The sequence below is a fragment of the Brugia malayi genome, assembly GCF_000002995.4.
Source record: "Brugia malayi strain FR3 genome assembly, contig: Bm_v4_Chr3_scaffold_001, whole genome shotgun sequence".
In the NCBI taxonomy this organism is placed as follows: Eukaryota; Metazoa; Nematoda; class Chromadorea; order Rhabditida; family Onchocercidae; genus Brugia; species Brugia malayi.
The window spans coordinates 8,219,921-8,240,470 of NW_025062477.1; the positions used below are offsets into that span (position 1 = coordinate 8,219,921).

General features: G+C 34.6%; 2 protein-coding genes across 2 annotated transcripts; one reads left to right on the forward strand and one right to left on the reverse strand.

Annotated features, from left to right (window-relative positions):
• Window positions 1-5,263: 5,263 nt before the first annotated feature.
• On the reverse strand, window positions 5,264-7,096 carry Bm4813 (Uncharacterized protein; the record flags this gene model as incomplete). The annotated part of the gene is made up of 1 exon (XM_001901193.2): window positions 5,264-7,096. The coding sequence occupies one exon, from the start codon at window positions 7,094-7,096 to the stop codon at window positions 5,264-5,266; it is 1,833 nt and encodes a 610-aa protein (XP_001901228.2).
• A 2,640-nt stretch (window positions 7,097-9,736) lies between these two features.
• Window positions 9,737-16,707, forward strand: Bma-apr-1 (Uncharacterized protein; the record flags this gene model as incomplete). Its single annotated transcript, XM_043080428.1, has 18 exons — window positions 9,737-9,855; window positions 10,006-10,113; window positions 10,377-10,567; window positions 10,683-10,897; window positions 11,011-11,268; window positions 11,481-11,695; window positions 11,921-12,072; window positions 12,193-12,541; window positions 12,717-12,951; window positions 13,294-13,582; window positions 13,845-13,950; window positions 14,058-14,194; window positions 14,284-14,666; window positions 14,754-14,920; window positions 15,263-15,444; window positions 15,624-15,736; window positions 15,948-16,244; window positions 16,564-16,707. 18 exons carry the CDS (start codon window positions 9,737-9,739, stop codon window positions 16,705-16,707), a joined length of 3,660 nt encoding a protein of 1,219 aa, XP_042936362.1.
• Between the last annotated feature and the right edge of the window lie 3,843 nt (window positions 16,708-20,550).

The following is a 20,550-nucleotide window of genomic DNA, read 5'->3' on the forward strand; positions in this document are numbered from 1 at the left end:
CGAAATTGATCATTCCAGAGAAAGTAAAGAAGTTTGATAAAAGTATTGAAAAGCGTATAAAAAATTCTGGATGACAGAAGAACATATTCATATTTAAGCATACCGTAACAGTTGTAGAGGATGGGTAGTCTTTAAGATGAATTTCTTTCTCCAATAGTATCAACCGACTGATAAGAACAGCACTGTCAGTCAATAGATGTCTGTTCAAAACTGAATAAGAAAAGGCAATCTGTTCAAGAGAATTAATTAATTAGTGGCAATATAAATAGTTGCTAAAATGTCGGGAAGGTTAGTCATGAAGAAATGAGCAGTTCCTTGTAAAATGAAAAATGCATGAATGAGTAAAAAGTGACATGATAGAAGTACTTGACAGTGCTACACAACGTGTCGTGAACGGTCCTTTTGTAAATTGAAGGCCTGATTTTCTATCGAAAAGCTATTACTAATACTAATAGGTTTCTTCCTGTTGTAGAAAGATGCAGGGAAATTGAAACTTTACGAGAAAAACGTTAAAATTATTTTTAGACAATGCGAAATAGAACATAGAGGAATACACTGACAAAATTTAAAAAAAGAAGTGAATATTCTGAATTGAATTATACCACCACCATACCATATCAATTTTTAATTTATTTTTTTGTGAGAAAAATAAGGAAACGATCAAAAGGAAAAGAAGAGAAATGGGAAACTGGAAATCAAAATAAGAGAGAAGGAAAAAAAAAGATGAAAAGTGATTAGTGATAAGGAAGACAAAAGTGAATTTGGCAAGTGACAATTTGTTTTAAATAATTATAAAGAAATTTCAGTTGATCTTTTGAGCTAATAGTTTACATTCTAGAAAGGGGATAATTATTCATCAAAAAGTGCAAGACGATAGGTTTTTAAAAAAGAACTTTTACTGTAATACATAATACTCTCTTTCCAGGCCTTATACAAATTTGATTATATCCAAAATTTGTAAATTAAATGTTTAACAGCAAATGCAAAGACTTTGTTATTAATTACATTGTTGTGATTATTAAAATTAAGATTAATTTGAGTTTCTTCAATAATCTCGTCAGATTTTTTGTTTAGTATTAGAATTGAAGAAATAGATTTGAATCGAATACATACACTATTTATTCTTTCATTCTTTAATTTATGACCGATTAAAAAATGTTGAAGTTTGAGAATTTTCCAAGTAACTTTAGAAATAAGGGTATTGCTGTGAAGTTAAATTATTTTTACGTTACTGTTGTAAAATAATGAAAAAAGAAAGGCAATAAAATGAAAACTCGAGAGCACTTATTTTGACCTTTATTAACAATCGAGTGCAGAACTGGAAACTCTAATCCCAGTTACTTAAAAATTTTCAAAGTCTAACAACTTTTAATTGATCATAAACTAAAAATGAAAGAATAATGATGTATGCTTTTGGTTAATTACTGCCCGGAAAATAAGATACCGAAAAAAAAAGAGCAACTTGGAGAAGTTAGTGAATACGTTTCCACTTTGAATTGATAAAAAAATACCGAAATAAAACAAAATCAAAATTATTTTGCATTTCTCTTCTGGAATTAAATTACAATTTATATTCTTACGTATTTTAGATTGTTAACAAATCATTAATCATTGAATTATTAATAAATATGGAAAAGAGAGAAAGTTATTTTCAATATTATAGCAATACGGATTGTAAACACTGAGCACGTTATCATTTCAGTGGGACGTGATTCATCCTCAATAATGCTTCCTGCAACTTTTCACATTTTAATTCTTTTTTTAATCGTATTCGTTTCTCGAACACATAGTTTTTGAACAATTTTGAACGAAAAAATTTTCTGGTGACCTTTTAAGGACTACAAACTCAAAAAAAAGGAAAAATTGGAATGCCTTCAAATGACGGTGTCATTTCATGTTTTCAGAATGTACCGAGAAGTTGAATGTCACTTCTGACCTTGAAATACAAATAGACATGAAACACCCTTCCTCTTCTATCTAAAAATTTTCACTTCGAAACTCAAATCTATTTCTGGGATGATTATCATGGTTAATTGAAAGATGCTGACAAACCCACTTTAAAATAGAAATTAATATTAAGGATATAATCGTTACCCTAAACTGTACTTCCGTTTCATTCCTAAAATAAGGTGTTTTAGGATTATTTCATTTTTTGTAGTATTTACGGAAACCATTTTCACCACAATTTTTTGCGATTAACTGCATATTTCTTTTCTCTGAAAAACTAACTTCTTTCATTATTTGTAAGATTTTTGAACTGAAGTTCGTCCATTTTGTTGTAGATATGGCAGTCAAAGGTCTTCTTAATGATTGCAATCAAAATTAATCATTTTTCTCAGTAAAATTTAAGATGAAATCATTTACATGTTGTCTTTTAAAATCTGGCAAGCTATCAGAATGTAACGGTTCGTAAACAGTTTGACCTAGATTTAGGTCCAGTCCTCATTATTCATTGAAACCATTATTTTTCACTCAAATGCGTCATACAAATAGATGACGAAGATTTTGATTGTCGAATTAGCACAGAATTTGTGAAATATTGTTAAAATATTATTTACGCACTTAGCTACTGCAAAAGTTATAGGGGTTGATAGCGCAGTGGCGGTAAGTTACTCTGAAGAAGAAAATCACTCGCGGTGTGTAAACCTTTCGTTACAGTTCTCATGTGAAAAAGCTAGTCATTTGATTTCAATAAAGTAAATATTACATCACACTGAGGCTTCAACTTCAAGCGTTTTTCATCACTAAGCAAAAATTATTTTTCTTTTCAAACTTTCTTTAAAAACTTGAAATATTCTGTAAGCAAGTTTTATTCTTTAAGGATGAATCACTTCACAAATCATTGTGTATTATATGCTTTATTTGTATCATTGTACTTCCGTGACGTCATTTCACTTAATTATAGCACTTGTAATTGTTTAATTGAAGTGACAGCGGTGTAATGTTCCATTTTGTATTTCCGATTCGGTTCAATGATCCCTTCTGATTGTTCGCCCTTATTACCATTTCTTCTTCACCTTCGCTTTTTAGAAAGGAACGGAAAATTACATATATTACATAGTGGAGAAAACGAGTGAAAATGAATAGAGAATGAACGATGGGACAAATCACACTGAGTAAAATTCTCCATCAGCTGATTGTCACATCGTACATCAATAACAGTGATAACCTCTATAAAACGTCAATTCTTTTCTTTTCTTTCAAAAAAGGAATCGGATAAAATTACGAGAAAAAAAGAAAAAAGGATTTTGTGACCCATAAAATGGACGTCATAATTACTGCATCATATTTTATCATTGAATAAGTAACTTTATACCATAGAAAATTTGTGATTTCATTTTTCCTCAGTCATTCCAAGACAATTTTATGCCCATGGATATAACGTGAATTACAGCATTATAAAAAAGTATACGTGAAGAATTGCTAAGTGCCGAGTTTCACCCAACAAAATTTGATAGTTTCACCAATTCTTCAGGAAGACGTAAATAATGGCACGATAACGGAACAAATCCTTGCATGAGTTTGCAGCAAAATGATTCAGAAGAAACTAGTTAAAACAAACCCAGGTAAATTACATGTTATCCTGAATTTTCTTACATACATAATGCGAACATTACTTATTCCATTTGGATTTGCTGTTCAAGAAGAATTTGGATCAATTATTTGCTCTACGTTCGAATTTCGTCATAATAATATTAGCATAAATTAGTAAATTTAGCAATGATTTAGCTGCATGCTTCTTTTGAGATGTTTATTATCCGGAAATTTGTTCAAATCAACATGTCACATTCATAAAATGCTTCGAAAATCAAATTATACAGCACAAACGGTTCTTAAAACAAATTTATTCACCTTTTTGCATGGAAAGATGCTTCCATCACAACAAACTTAATTGTGGAGTACTGCAAAGAGAAAATGTTGCAGAAACTTTTTCACTCAGTAATATTTCAGAAGACTTATTAAGCTCAAAATATCTAGACATCAATTAATTATTATGTTCGCGCAGTTGATTACGATTTCATTTTCACTTTGATATATGCTATATTCTTGGATTAGGATGCTTAGATTGCAATAAAATCTGACTGCTCATCGATATAGCTGTTTTTCTTTTTTTTTTTCATATTTTGAATATTTTGAATTTCTAATTACCTTATCTTTATTAATTCTAATTTCTAAAATATCAAACAAGCTTACGGTTACTTTTTACCTTGTTTTGATCTCATTACAACTTCTTCTTACTAAATCTTGGAGAGGATTTTTTTCTAGAAATAACTTCCACAATTGATAGATAAAATGATGAAGAATTCAAGGAAAAGAAAAATTTAATGATGGACAAAAGTGAAAAAAAGTGACATAATGAAGTGAGGATGATCATGGGTGGAAACACTTGTAGTGCGTGGAATTTTGTGAACTGAAAAAACTGACAGCTTCAGACTTCAATTCTTTAAGAAGTTTGGATATCTGAATTTAAAGAAGATCAACAATATCTCAATCCTTACAACCATGATTTTCTCTTACGACACCAAATTTAAAATGTCTATAGATTAAGAATTGAAAGGAATTAAAATGTCAAATTAAGAAAACCAAGAATAAAATTATACCTGCATATGACCTGGATAAAAGAGAAAAGTACAACAATATCACTGATACAATATACAAATGGAATGTACCGTACGGTTTCAATGCATACTTAAGATCACAGGTTGGAATTTTCAGTTTGAAAAAGACCTGGTTTAATCAATGTGTAATGGTAAAAGAAATTTGAAAAACAGCAGTCGAAAAATTCTTTACATGTCTGGAATAGTGTTAAGAATAAATAAATAAATGAGAAAAAATAGGAAAAAATACAGAAACGATCTTAGCACTAATTTTAGCATGAGATTAAACATAAAAATAAAAAAAAAAACTTTATTTAATTACGATGAAGCTCTTGTTAAAAGTCAATTTATTTCTGCTTTAAAAATTTTTAAAAAATATTTCGGACTTAGAATTATCTATTTAGAAAATGGTTCAGACTTTCTAAAAATGTCAGTCAACAGTGAATAAACTAAAATTGAAAGCAACTGGCAGTTATAAAATGTCGGAAGTGAACAAATGTGAACGGTGTTCAAAAATAAAACACAAAAATGGTAGTTTTCATACAATTTGCACTCCCTGACTTGGAACTCTCATAATAATATTGAAAACAGAAAGGAAAAAAATGATTCTTCTTGCAGAAACAAAATTTTACATTTACATGAAACTAAACATTAAGATTTGAAATTCAAAGCAAACACTGTGTTAACGGTGTGGGATACCACACAGACGAAGATGATGATGGTACCGTAGTGTTGCGATGCGACGATTGCGGTAATGTTGCCGACTGCGCGTTTACTCCTTGCTCTTGAGAGTAATATTTGGCGAAGAACCAATTTTGAAGCTGCAACATTGTGGTTAACTCTGTTACAGACTTTGCTGCAGTACCGCTGGTCGATGAGGTGGAATTTTTGTCATCTGTCAGCGAGGAGTCACACTGAGATGCAGTTATGGGTAATACAATTTCTGAGGTTTTTGAAGAACTGACAACATTTCGATTCGTTTGTTTGAGTGTTACTCCATAGCGCTTCTTGAAATTATGCAGCCAATGTTCGGAAAATAAACAGCGAGCAGATTTTGTTGCCTCTTGCAACACTTCAGGGCAAATTTGCAACGCGAGTTCACGGGCTTGTTGCTGAAGCCAGCGATTTGAAACTCGCTCCCCCTTCGATTGTTGTTCTTGCAGTTTTTCAAATAAAACCTTTTCCACACCTGGAAACTGGACTTTTCGACCTCTACGGCCTGGTTCCGCACCCGTTTGATTTTTCCGACATAACCATGGAAATCTTTCGTAGAATGCTTGAATTGGCAATTGGCCTGGTTTGTTCAAAATTTCCTGGACATGTTCCTCAGCAGTTGGGAATGTTCCAGATGTAAATATAGCCAAGGAATTATCAGAATTTATTTGGTCTTCTACATCGATGAGAGTTTCCAGACTATCGCTAAGAACACTGTCAGCATCTGAATCGATGCTCTCATTCTCCACTGTTTCGTCGGACTCGGTAGGAGATTGTTGCATAGAATCTGCAGCACTACTACCGGAACCAACAGATTCTGTGGAACCTAAACTTCCGGAACTACTGTTACCAGAAGACCAGTCACGGTTCAAATTGATTCTATATCGTTTCTTAAAATTACTTAACCATCGCTCACTAAATTGACACATTCCTGCCAGTTCCTGTTCTGAACATTGCTGCTGCGCTAGATTCCGGGCTGTTTCCCGAATCCATCGATTCCCAACTTTTTTCCCAGTCCCCAGATGTGCATGGTAAAGATGAAATAGTTGTTTTTCAATATCAGGAAATTGTGGTTTTCGGCCACTACGACCGGATTTTAGGGAGCCAGGTCTAGACTGCCGAATTTTGTCGATTTTTTGCAGCCATCCATTCAGCATCGATTTTGTTATTTGAAACTCTTTGCAGGTACGATATTTGTTCTGTCCATTTGTATAATAATAATTAATAACCATAAGTTTGAATTCCCGTGGATAGGACATCCGGTTTGGTCCCACGGCAGCACCAAGTTTAATTGCGATCCAGTTTGAATTTAAATTAGGATTTGCACAAGTTGGTAGAAATTTTAATTGTTGTTGCTGCTGTGTCTTAATAAGTAACTGTTGTCGAGCAGCAGTCGACTGACTGAGATCCAGTGGTACTTCTAGGCTAGTTTCCAATGTAGGAGTTTTTGTTGTCAAACTGAATAGACGAGAAGCAATGGGATGAATCGGGGTAGGTCGATGTAAAACTGTAGTTTTCGGAGAAGTCAGTAACTGGGCTAGAAGGCTAGAAGCAGAACTTTTTTCTGGAGCTAACTGAGACCTTTCTGGCATTAAACTTTTAATAGTTGCTGTAGATGTTGATGGCAAAGGAACCACAACCGAAGCAGGCGGAAGCATAGAACAGTTGTTGATGCTTATGTTATGCGAAGCGTGGCTTGTTTCTGGCGAGGCTAAGTTTGGCATTTGTAGATCTAGACCTGGTTGTAGCTGATGGTGACATTGTTGCTGCTGCTGTACATTCATGGGAGAATATTTGGTCAAGTCCATTAAATGGATAAGTGGTATAACCAATGGAAACACTAACGGTCGTAGTTGGTAACGTTCTAAGAAGGCGAAAGTGTGATAGGAACACTTGGAGTTGTCGTTGGAGCAGCATTGACGAACTGAAATGAAATTTCATTTCAGTTCAAAAGAGGGTGTGTATGTTTTGTAAAAGGGGGTATAACAAGACATCACCAGACCCCCACCCCCGGTCCTATCCCGCTCTTCGACGCGCTGTTGACCAAAAGGTCGTTGGCTGGTGGCCCTATTTTCTTCCAATATCCTTCACCTCCTTCTTGACTTTGCTGCTGCTGTTATTGAAGAAATTCTTACAATTGAAAATGACGAGAAAATGGGATGGGCGGGGGAGCTGTAACCCCCGGGGTCGTCGTATGCCTCATTCTTAGCGAGACAGAAAGAATATTTTGTTTATTTGAAGGTCAACCCCCGATATACTCGATTACTGCGTCCCATGTCTTATTTGAAGGGAGAAGATACAGGAAGCAAACCCATATACACTACTTCAGCAGTCATTCATAAGAAGAAATGGTATAAAGACGAAATATATTGTGAAATTTGAAATGGTCCGTTCCGCAACATCATTTGTCGTGTTCATAAAGGGTCTGCAGTGTTGCTATAAATTTCGCAAAACGAGATGAAACCCCCGCCCCAGACCCCTCTCTCCGTTTAACCCCTTTCTCCAAAGGGGCAAGTTCACGGTCACAGACATATGAACCAGGTACTCACAAATCCCATCTAATCCATTTCTTTTACACCTTCTTCAACTCTCGCCATTGCCTACCCTGCATAATGAAATCTCAAATCTTCGAGTCAATCCTATTACTCATCTAATTACTTCCTGTTAGTACCTGTATCAAAACCCGTAGTTATAGCTCCATATTAATTTGTACCTGGTTTGAAATCTATACCTGGACATCCACAAATACAGGTAACACGGTAAGCTTCAAAAATTCTGGAAAAACTTGCCCCAAAAGATGCAAAAAACAGTTCGCATCTGAAATCTCTTTTATAACTAAATTTTGATTTTTTATCACTCTGTGAAAAATAAGAGTCACACAAGACGAAAAATAGTGGAAACAACATTCAATCATCAAGTAGATGATGACCCGAACTCACTGACCGGAAGTTCAAGAATTTACTCACGTAAACATTTTAAATGGAGGCAAGTTTAAACAACACGATTTAAAAAGAAATCAAGACATTCTTTCAGCAAGTTGAGATAGGGAATTGCAGTTAGAATAAAAACTTGATGAAACTACAATCAACCATAAATTCTGCATCATTTCAGTTTAAAAGAGGTTCAATAGGGATAGGTTAGGTCAATCAAGTGGTAGTGAATTTGACCGTCGAAGTGGCCCGATTTTCAATTCTGCGAACATCTATAGAACAGTTTACATGATGAATGTATAACTACGTATTATGTTCTCATGATCGTGGAGAAAAGAGGAAAGTGCTCCGACAACGGTCATTGAACCCTGGAAACTCTCTTCCCTCTCTATCCACTTTCCCTCCTGACATTTTCGCCAGTTTGCCGTACCCACTTACACCTGGTACCTCCCGGGTCTCCTCTTTTACTAGCTATACAGACGAACACATCAGCGAAATTTCAACCTTATGGACGAAGAACAGTACTCATTTCGCTGAAAATGGGTCAATTTTTGGTATTTTTGAACGGCTGTACAAAGCATACCGAGTAGACGCACTCTTCTCCGATGCAGTTAAATTTCACCACTACCGCTCTTTCACAAGGAGTACCCTAATAGTGGTCATTTTATTAGTGAAGATAGTAACGGACAAAACGATCTTTATGTCCTAAAACCTGTCTGTTGTTACTGGATGTTCAAGATTTAGCTAAGCTATATATCTTACCTATCACTAGGCTCCCGCCATCCCGAACAGTACTGGAAGCAGAGACTGGACAGATGCTGGAAATTTTTCTGTTAATCAGACGATTTCATCAGACGTACCAAGCTGTTGAAAATGGATAAGCAAGATGAGACATTAATAAACAGAAAGATGGATGAATAAAGATAAAGGAAGTATAACAATAAGCAAGGAATGAGTCCAGTGCACTGCACACTATGCAGACAGCTCCTCGGCAACGTGACCTGCAGCTTACCTGATGTTGCTGTATAACAAGCCATAAGCAAGAGAGCTTCAGGAAGTCCGGGATGAGTGTACCACAGATAAAACTAAACTCATCTTCCAGTGAACTGAGTAGTACCGGAAGTCGATGCATAGGTGTTTAGAGACTCCTTTGAATCCAATTCATTGTATATGTGATATTTCTCGAAGATATGAACAGTCGGGATTAACGGATGGTCTGAGAGTCACCAACGCAAATGTAGAAGCATACAAATACATAGAGAAACAATGTTGCACGTCTTGAACTTCTGGCTAGTTGTTCCCTGACCGCTTCAACGGATCCCCTCGGGAGAGAGTGGCAACGACGGGTGATGAATTGAGGCGCTCTCAGCACTCTCTGACATGTATTATCAGTCCCTCATGTTTCTTCATCATTGTTCACTGTTCATTCGTCCTCACTCTCGATTACATGGAAACACTCGGGAATACACATACATAGAAATATTACAGGGTTATATGCTTTCTGGAGAAGTCAGTGAAAGCGCATCCTCCTCATCCACCACGTATTATGGCAGTTGTTCAAGAATGGATCCGGACGTGGCTGAACGTATTGCTTCGCTTTTATCTTCTCTAAGGTAACATTTCCTTCATATTTTTTTATTCAGATAATAAGAGAATTGCTGGAAATCCTTCTTATATTCGACAGTTTTCAACACCTTACATTAGTTTCGTTTGTCAGCAGTATAATGATTCAAACTTCATTAATTGTTGATCGGATTTTGTAGACTGACTTCACTTCGTAATAATATTCCACAAGACGGAGAAGTGGAGCGTTTGAAAAAAATCCATCGACAACTGGAATGGTTGGTTAGTGAAGAACCTGATGATCATAGGTGAGTTAGGTATCACTTGTTACTGAATATTCGAACTGTTAAATATGCGTGAACTAACATCGATGAACTAAAGCGTACATTTCCTTCCACTTATTGATAAAACATGCTAGATAGACTTAGATACTGGGAGAAACATCACTGTTGTATTAGATTAAACTGTTTGTAGTGTTGTCTTCAATTACTGAATTTCGAGTTGACTAATTATTTAAAATCAGTGTTAATTACCTTTATTACCTTGTTAAGGTCATTTTATAATGTTCCAGGCGACGGCGACTTCGGCAGATATTGCCAGCAGCTAACTGTGTAAGAGAGCAGGTTTTTGCGCTACGACGCTATTTACATAGTGTTAATACTGCTTCAAGTACAAATTATGCAACACATATACATGGAGCATTAACAGCTATCATGAAGGAATCGTTTGAGGAAGAATACCGCAAATTGGCTAACGTTATTGGTGAGCTTTAGCTTCCACAGAGTACTGGCTTATATTTCAAGATTTGAAATAAGCAGTATAGTATACAGGACATGGTTATCATTATATCATATCATTTACACTACTCTTTGTATAGGTATTCTGGATGCGGTTGCAGAGTTGTTGATATTTGAAGTAGACGCTTTTGATATTGATTGTCCAGTGGAGAATCGTACGATTAGGAAGCTGATAGCGAGTACATTGACTAATTTAACATTTGGAAATGCACAAAGTAAACGCCGTCTGTGTACGCATCCGAATCTTATAGAATATACTATTAGAATCATAGACGATTCTCATGGTCTCGCTCAGGTTTATAATTTCTGTACATATGTAGTGTGTATGTACATATTTGCTTGCATACATATCATTGAATTTGTTCTTGTTACTCTCTTTTGTTACAATGAAACTGACTTTTTCTTAAGGTTTATGCTGGTTTATTACGGAATTTGTCTTGGATGGCAGATGCACAGATGAGTGCAACGTTGGCTTCTTCAGTTCCAGCACTTGTGAGAGCATCGCTGCGTGCATATCGCACATCTGAATCAAAATGTTTATGTGCTACACTTTCTGCACTATGGAATTTAGCATCACATTCACGAGACAATAAAAAAGCTCTTTGTGAAGAGCCAGGCTTTTTAGAAATGCTCATTGATTTATCAACAAATGATGCACAACATACGGTATAATTTTCTCCGAATTGGAAAGATGAATATTAAAAGTGTTAATTTCAATAACTCCGTTAAAACATTCAACATGTCAACTTCAGCTAAAAAAGACAGTCATGCAATAAACTTGCATTGATTTAATTCACTGAGGATAAATTGAGCACTTTCAACTTATTCTCTTGCTAGGCTCAAAAGTCACAAATGTTGAAAGATGTTGCCATTTATAGACACTGGTTGAACCGGCTACTGGTGTTTTGAAATACGCATCAATGTACCTAGCGGTAGTAGGAGCTGACCAATATTTATCGACTAGTGCTATTCATATGATGATGCTTCGTCTTATCGACTTGTTAAACAGTTCATCGTTTACCGTAATAGGAAATGCTTTAGGAATACTCTCGCAGTTGCTTGCCAAAGGCCATCAGTTGCGTTCTCATATTGCGTAAGTTTTTTCTTGAACACTGTTTAAAATTCTATAGTTTCTGTTTGTATTAATATCTAAATATTCTCTATATGTTCATTGTATTTATTTTCATTTGTGTATATCTTTGTTTTTAGTCTCATCACTGTCGTCTTGATCTTTAAAATTGCCTAAGTTTTAGTTTATTTGCAACTTTTTATTATATCAAATGACACTTGCATAACTAAAAAATATTTTTATTTTTAGATTGAATCATAAAGCTATGTTATTGTTGAATCATCTTCGAAATTCTGCACGCGACGACATTCGTAATCCTGTTAAAACCGTGCTGAATTACTTACATTCATTTGATGCTTCTGGAGTTTATGTGCCGACGTCACCTCACTCTTCAACACATGGTACACCTCCATCCAATTATCATTTCAATGCTAATCACAGACTAGTCCTTATATTTTTTTTTATCATATCATACTATAGTTTTTGATGCTATAAATTTGAGTTATGAAGAGAATTTATAGGCATGTCATCATCATACGATGGGTCAGCTTCAGTTGCTCCGTCTTATATGGATTCAAGACGGTTATTAAAATATCGTTCATCTCATTCTTACGGAACAAGTGTGCTAGCTGGCAACATGAGCAACACATTAAACGCTGAATATTTCCCTTATTCTTCCCCATTGTATACTTCCACTATGCGGCAGGGGTTTGCCCCACGTCCTGGTGATCGTTCAAATCACCAGGAGCAGTTTGCATCTCTTCCGCGACAATTTTTTCAAAAAAGTAAGATATCAACCGCATCATCCGTTGGAAATGATAAGAATATGTATCTTAAGCAACTGCAAGCTACTGCACGATTTTCTTCGCCGTAAGATTTTTATTTTCGTTTTAAAGTTATAAAAGATTTAGTTCTTTTTTATTAAGATTTAGGAATCTTTTTTGTTTTGCATAACTTAGATGATTCTCGATGCAAGTCAGGTCTCTAGATAATCTAGGTCAGTTTAATATGATCTTTCTATTTTTAATTTTCACTTTTATTTTAGCGTCACTGCTGTGAGGCATCATATTCATCTGGAGCGAAAGGATATGAGTACTTCGACAACGACAAATGGTTTTGTTATTGAAAGTCCGCAAGGTCCCAATTCAAATAATAGTGAAACCGGTGATAGTGATGGATTAGGAGTTCTGAACAAGTCGGACGATCCGTCTTTCGAAGTAGAGGATAGTGTGCGATGTACACGTTGTACTAGCACGCAATCGCTCTCGTCACTGTTTCCGGTGCATATTTTTTCTCAGTTTTAGATGAAATGGTTGGCGAAACTTTTACTGCTATTATTCAATTAAAGATTATATCTGCAGTGTTGAAACTTCAACTTACAGCCAATTTCAAATTCATCAGTTTTGAAAGATATTAGAATATTAAAGAAACCTCGTAAGTTATTTTAAAGAAAAGTCAAAAAAAAGTTTTCTTTTTTAATTTTGCTTTATATTTCAAATCTTAAGTAAATACATACATATGCAAACAATATTAAGTCAGTAGAGAACAATATATGCGTTATACATTATAGTTTATATGTGTTGTATAAAACTTCAAATTTTCCAATGGACATTCATTTACAGGGTGAAAGAAGCACATGGAATAGTTATAACAACTCCACAGCTGACAGTAATCGTCTTTCTCCGGTTAGCGCCACTGAAATTCCCGATTCTCCCACTCAGTGCACACCATTAACTGATTTAACAACACTTGCTGCACGACATTTTGATATAACTGCAACTGTCGAGGAACGTAAAACGCGGGGTGAAGTAAGCACATCGAAGGAAGTATTGGTTGAGGTTCCCAAACTAAATATGGCGAAATCGAATTATAGTGAAAGTAATTCTATCAATAAAGGTAGAAACACAAAAGGTTTGAATTCGATAAGTTCATAAATGCTTTTCTTGCTCTTCTGAAGCTAATTTTCGATAATGTTCATCATGACTTGACTGGATTCATGTTATCTCGTGGAGGGCACCATTCAGTTTAACTAATGTTTTTTATTAAATTATTTTTTGATTTTTTTTTTTTTTTTTTGTAAGAGTTATAATTTATGTTATTTTTCTCTTTGATAAAGCTTTATTAAATGATGATGAATGGTTCTTTAAATATATCTTTAAAGTATGTTTTGAAGGCAGCACAGAGCAAGAGAATTCATTAGATGATGATTATGGCAGTTTCATGGGTCGCGCAGATTCTGAACTGCTAAATCAGTCGATTGAATCTGCAATGCCCAAGAGGTACTAAGACTTTTCAAAATTGTGCACTGAGTACAATAAATATTGTTAGAAGGACTTCGAAATTTTATTAAGTTGGTTCGGATTTGGTCGTCAAGTTTTTATTTCAGGGTGGAAATCAATGAGAAATTCCTAGCAGATATGATTGAACAGGCACAACCAAAGCCGTCTCCGTTGAAACACCATGGAAATAATGGAGGACGCAATTTTTCAAGAGCCTCCACAGCCAGAGCATCGAGCGTGAAAAGTAAATCCCTAGACTTTAAAACCGTTACTTATCTTTTCTTCATTTGAAGTATTATCGACTACATATTGTCTCATCAACCAATATTTCAGTAGACAACGATGATTTCTTGTTACAAAGCATTGCCAGCGTATTACCGCAAAGCTCTAGGTCCATACATGATATATCAGGCGTAGGTTCACCTCCAAAAAAAGCGAGGGCCATGACGGGCGACACCGCACGCACGTCAAGTGGCCCTAAACTTGGTTCTCGTGCGGTTCTTTCAAATTCGCACAGTCGTCTTACGCACAGTTGTTCCGTTCTACGTACGAAGGAATCGAGATCGAATGGCACAAATCTGAAAACGAAATTCGGAAACAGAATTGCTGCATCAAATTCTGCTGCACTATTTGATGCAGCATTACGAATTTCTTTTATGGAAAATCCAAAAACCACAGAAAAAGTTCGAGATGCCTCGTTGTTGGTCCATGAAGAGGTAATCATGTTTGCATTCTTTTTTTTTTTTTTTTTTTTTTTTTTTTGTTTTTTTTTTTTTTTTTTTTGAATAAAAAGATTTATTAAGGAGAGCGACACACTGAGTGAAGACAACTATAGTCCTTTAATGGATAACAATGTGGATGTTGATAAAAATGTGCCTCAAGATATTGATGAAGAATCTCAGGCGGAACAGCTTATAATAGATTGTAGCATTGTGTCAGAAAATAATGTAAAGCTAGTGCAGAAAGAGAGGTTTCTTTTTTTTTTGTTCGATTTTAATAACATCGATTAGTTTCTAGTGCGATTAGTTTTCCTTACTAATGGATATATTTTATAATTGGCACTTTTGAAAGTTGACTTTGATTATGATAACACTGATTTATTTCTTACATTCATTGAGTTTCCTACCTTACAGTCACTCTCCGAGTTTGTATATCTGGTAGAATCTTCACTCATTCTAAGCCATTCAACTGTTTCTGTCTTTATTTTGTGGTGTTCTCTGTTATATTAACTATATGGCGATTAATGATATGGCGACAAGAACTAATTTCCATTTATATCTTATCCATTTATAGTTCTGAACTCAGTTTTCAGCTATGTACAGACTAACACGTCGAATCGTTCTGAAAGAAATATGGAGAAGCGATTATCACGGCAAGAAATTTTCATACTTCCAGCACCGCTGAGCAACTTTAGTTCACGAAACAGCTCTCTCTGTAATCCTATCATAGCATCGACATCAAGAAATTCTTCTAAATTAATGGCTATATCCCCTGGTATTTCTTCCTTTATAATCTCTTTACCATTTCTAAAAATGAGTTTAACATGTTCTTATATGCTACAATTTTATCTAAGAAACATTGGTAGATTTTTAATTGCTTATTTTTCATGCACTGAGAAAAACGAATCTTTCTGAAATAAATTGCTTATTAAGAGTTAGACTGAAGTTTTACAGGTCTTATCAGCCAAAAATTTCCAGTAAAAAAATCTAAGCATAATGTTCTTATTTCAAAGTCGACGCAGGCTTCGAAAATTGGAAACTCTTGTAATGCTGTGAAATCGTCAGAAGTAAGATTTATCATTAGCTATTAATCTCAATAAATAATAATTGTATTTTTATTCGTTGCTCGGGGATTGTTGCTTCTAATGAACTTGTAATATTGTCGTTTGTATTACTTTAATTTTTGTTTTAAATTTGATTGATATTTTTTAAATTTCGTTCTCAGATATCTCAGTGATAAAAAGATATTTGGCGTTCCATACATATGTCTTATTCTAGGACTGTAAAGATGAGGCTGAACATCACGCACGTTCTTTGCCAAGATCTAAGCAGTCAGTCTTATCGAAAGCTAGGCTTGTTCCAACATCTCGTTCACCATCAAATTCAGAAGTCAATATATCGCGATCTACAACTTATCACGATCAAACAGCTACATCTGACACCCTCAAAATATCTCATAATTGTGCTAGTTCTCTTTATGAAACAGTCAAACCCCAGGCTGTTCTTATTCAAGAGTTAGCTGAAGACCGGTCCGCTAAAATATTGCCATTGAATCATAGGAATGTGAATAAAAAAGTATTTTTTATTTATTTATTGGGATTATATATATATCAAATTCTAAGAAAGCACGGAAATTCTTTCAAAATGTTCACTTTATATTTCTAGTTTGTAACTTGACAAGTATGTTTAAAGTATAATTAAGCAGAGATTATCATCACTTTGAAAAATACTACTGTGAGACTCAAATGTTACATCTCAGAAATTTTCCAGAGTTACATCTCAGGAAAAAAAATTTACTGGTTAATGGTTGTTTGATTGTTAAAGATTGTAAAAAAATTTTATACAATGAACTAGTTACAATTCTGTTTTATATCCATAAAATTTCCATTTATAGGCTGCTATTGTTATTTCTGAAAATGATAGCAAGAGAGATACTGTTGTAGCAGATACTGAAAATGACGGCGGAACGCAGTGTGACAATCAGTCAGCATGTGGAAGAAAAAAAACTATTAAACAAATGCTTGTTACTACCGTTTAAAATCAAGATTCCCCTTTTTTGCGGTTTCTTGGTTTTAGAAAAATGTTGCCTTCGAAACTGTAAAATAATTCATTTTCAGAAGATTTTGGCTTTAATGATCTTTTATCCTCAGTAATGTTGTGTTGATTTTTAGGGGAAGGAAATAGCAGTAGCTGTGAATTTCACCTCATTAAAATAAATTTAAGTAAACGGTTGAAATTCGGCTTTATGACTTAACACATTCATAGAATTGGTTAAAAAATTTTTTTCAATTATTTTTTTTTTCAATTTTTAAACACAAATAGAACTTGCAAAAATTTGAACAGAATGCAAATTTTATGTTTAAAATTACTATTACTTAAAGTTAATATTGTAATTCAAAACGGTAGTGTACTGTTTTTTCCTACTTATAGTATTTTATTTCATACATAATATGAAACTGCTGCTGGCGGGTTATGGTAGTGCTTGACTCATGTCTTATCTATAGCTAAATTATCATTTCACATATGCTTATGTACCATTTGCACTTTGTGTCTTTTCATCATGATTTTGTAGTCGTCGAAGTTTAGGCATATCTACAGAGAAGATTATCTTAATTCTTTAAATCATTCACAGATTCTTTTGATGCTCCTTAGAAACTTTTTGCAACTAAACTTGTTGGGAAAGTTTTGTTTAAACTTGAGAAAAGTAGTTCTTTTGTCGATGTGTTTAGATTCGTTCGGAAATACGATGACAGGTTCTAGTTGAAGCATATTTTCTAAATTATGTGTGTACTTATTTACATCTTCGAAAAATTATAAAACATTGCTTGGCTTGTCACAGTTGGCGCTCTATAATCTTACAATAAAAAATTACCTAAGTTAAATTTTTTGTTTGGAAAAATGCTGAAGTTCGGTTTGTCGATTTAGATATTTATTGATTGCCTACTGATTGCCTTATCTACGCGGTTTATTTGAAACGAAAAACAGGAAAAAGAGGAAAAAACTATGAGTTATTGGGGAGGGGAATATTTCCTGCTTTTACATGATAATTACACTGAGAGTGATGGCCTCAGCCTGGAATTGATTTAGGAGGATTTAAACTATTGTAGCTCGTGGTTTTGGAATATTTAATTAAAGAAAAGCTTATAAACCTGGACAATATTTCAACAACGTACATAATCTGTTTAGATTAACCATGTTACAAAAATTTTTAATCGTGGATTTTCTATCTCATTTATTAATGTGAAGTCTGCTGAAAAATGTGAAATGCTCATATTAGCAATTTCCTTTTGAAGTATGAAAAGTTCAAATATTTAACCTGCTTTCAATCTAGCAAGTGTGTTTTCTGTCCTTCTATTTTCGGGGATAAATCATAGATTAATAAACTCATCTTGATGATGTTGAACTGAGGGTGTCTTTTCCTTTTTTCAATCAAATAAATGGTTGATTCTGTATCAGAACTCATTACTTAGTATAGAAAGTGGTATTACTAACTTATGTTCATAATACCACTGTAGTAGTATCATAGGTACGGTAATATTTTGATACGTATTTGAAATTGTGAAACGTTCCCATGTACAATTGCACACATAAAATATCTATTTGTACTGTCCAGTCCAGAAACTTCAGTTTGTTGAGTCCTTTGTCACATGCGTCATTCATTGTTTTCTTCTGATAATGGTTTGGTTTCCGAAGAGTGGCACCTTCTCTGTCATTTGAGTAGGAAATGCAAAGTGGTCTATTAACATGAAGTTTCGTTCATTAGAGTGGCATATAACCAACCAAATGCTATTTCTTACCTTAACTTCATTTCCTCTTACTTTTCTTATCGTTTAACTTCGTTTCAGGTTTTTTCACGCTTGGTTCTTAAGGCGTGCTGAAATATGTACTTAATGGTCTTCATACGTCTTGTTATCGAAATACGTCTTCTTTGCTCCATTTTTTCTCGAATTAAAAGCGGTGGGTCAGTGTGCGCTTAGCGAGAAAAATAAGCGCACCCATTCATATTCAAGAATATGTGCGCTCAGAAGTACACAAGAGTTTACAAATATGAACACTTGTTTAACGTTTATAACATAATGTATAAATATTTTGCAGGCCATGCGAGAGAATGAAGAGTGCACTCATTCTTTTTTTATTCATTTTTCCTGCTTGAGCACACATTGACCCAACTGCAGCTGATATTCAAATTTTTTTTGACTGATATAAATTGATAATCCATTTGCAAAATGATATCCCGAACATGAATGATTATTCTCATACTTGAATTGATCTCTTTATATTCAAGAATATTCATTAATTCCATGAGGCTTTGGTACCAAGGTTGAGTTATTTACAGCCATTAAAAAGAAAACTTTCTAATACTTAATGTAAGATCACTAAATATGCTAAGTTATATTTATGAAAATCATTGACCGAGAAGTTGGAAAATATGAAGGAAATTACTGTTAGAATCGGTGACACTTCATCAAGGAAAAGATGCTAATAGGAAAAGATAGAATTACTCAAATTTGAAATGTAAAAAAAAAAGTGCCAGGAAAAGATCTGTTGTGGTCTGCGCTTTTATATTCATTGTACCTTCTCAATTGTGAAAGAACTTCTGTGCTATTACCCGGAACAAGTAAACCTAGGGAAGACCACAGATAACAATAATAATAATAATGGAAAGTCTGATATGGAGTGGGACACTTTCTGGAAGTCATCACCATTAATGATGTGAATGGAAATAGTTGTTTCATCTTCGTTCATCTTTTTCTTGATAACAGTTTCTAGTCAACACTGAATTTAAATAAAGATTGCTAATATTTCGAAGACAGTGCAGTTTCAAACGAAAGTATTCATTCCCGTCGCGAAATATTACTTTCATCCTCAATTAGGTGAGATTTTATTTCATTTCATGAAGCAGTAATGACGTGATTGAGTCGACTGCCATAAAGAATTCATTGATACTGACAGAACACTGAATAAATTATCATCATTCCATTCCTTGACTAGTATCATCATTCCTTGACTTCTCTTTAATATGTTGGGAATGATATTCATTCATGCATTTTATATTAACTTCTAGATACTAACATTTGCTCGCTACTACCACAATTCGATGACAACTTCGACGTAGGGCTCACCAGCTTAAGTGTCTCGTAATCACACTGCAGCCAAAGTACAGGTCGGTAACATCTGTCCGAGAATATATTCGGCAGTATGTTATACCTCAATCCGTTCACTTGCACCTCTTATCCTGTTATCCCATTAATTCTAAAAGGTCTAACTGATGAAAGATAAGCGACAAGAGAATTAATTGTTAAAGCGATTCAGAAATGCATCATAGCAGTTCTAGACAATGTTAATCGTGATGGTGAGGATGATAATATGGTTGCTTAATATGATGACAATGGTGCCATTATAGAGAAATGAAGTTGCTGAGATCTGGACTATAGAGTAGCTCCACGAAATGTTTTGGACAAAGTCTTTTACCCTCTTCCCCAGACAGTTACGCTTCCCAGCGTAAATGACTACTGCTGCTGGGATTGGCTTATATTATATTATATCTCGATGGAGCGAGATCGTCGCATCTTCTGTCGCTATTCCTGCATGTCTGTTCGCTTTGTCACAGCTTCCATCCAATGGTGGCATCCTGCTTACCACATCACCACACCTCTTATTGATTACTACCCCCTCCCGCAAATGTATTTCTTGTGCTCCTGCGTTGTACATCTGTGCACATATTCACGCAGGTGCGCGCATGGCTGAACATGTGTGTGTGTTACTTGCTTGCATGACTGTAACAAGTGCGTGCATCACTGTGTGTGCAGTGCATATATGATGTGCATGCACTTTATGTTTTCGATTTGAGATTGTGGTAGTAGTATTCATTACTACTACT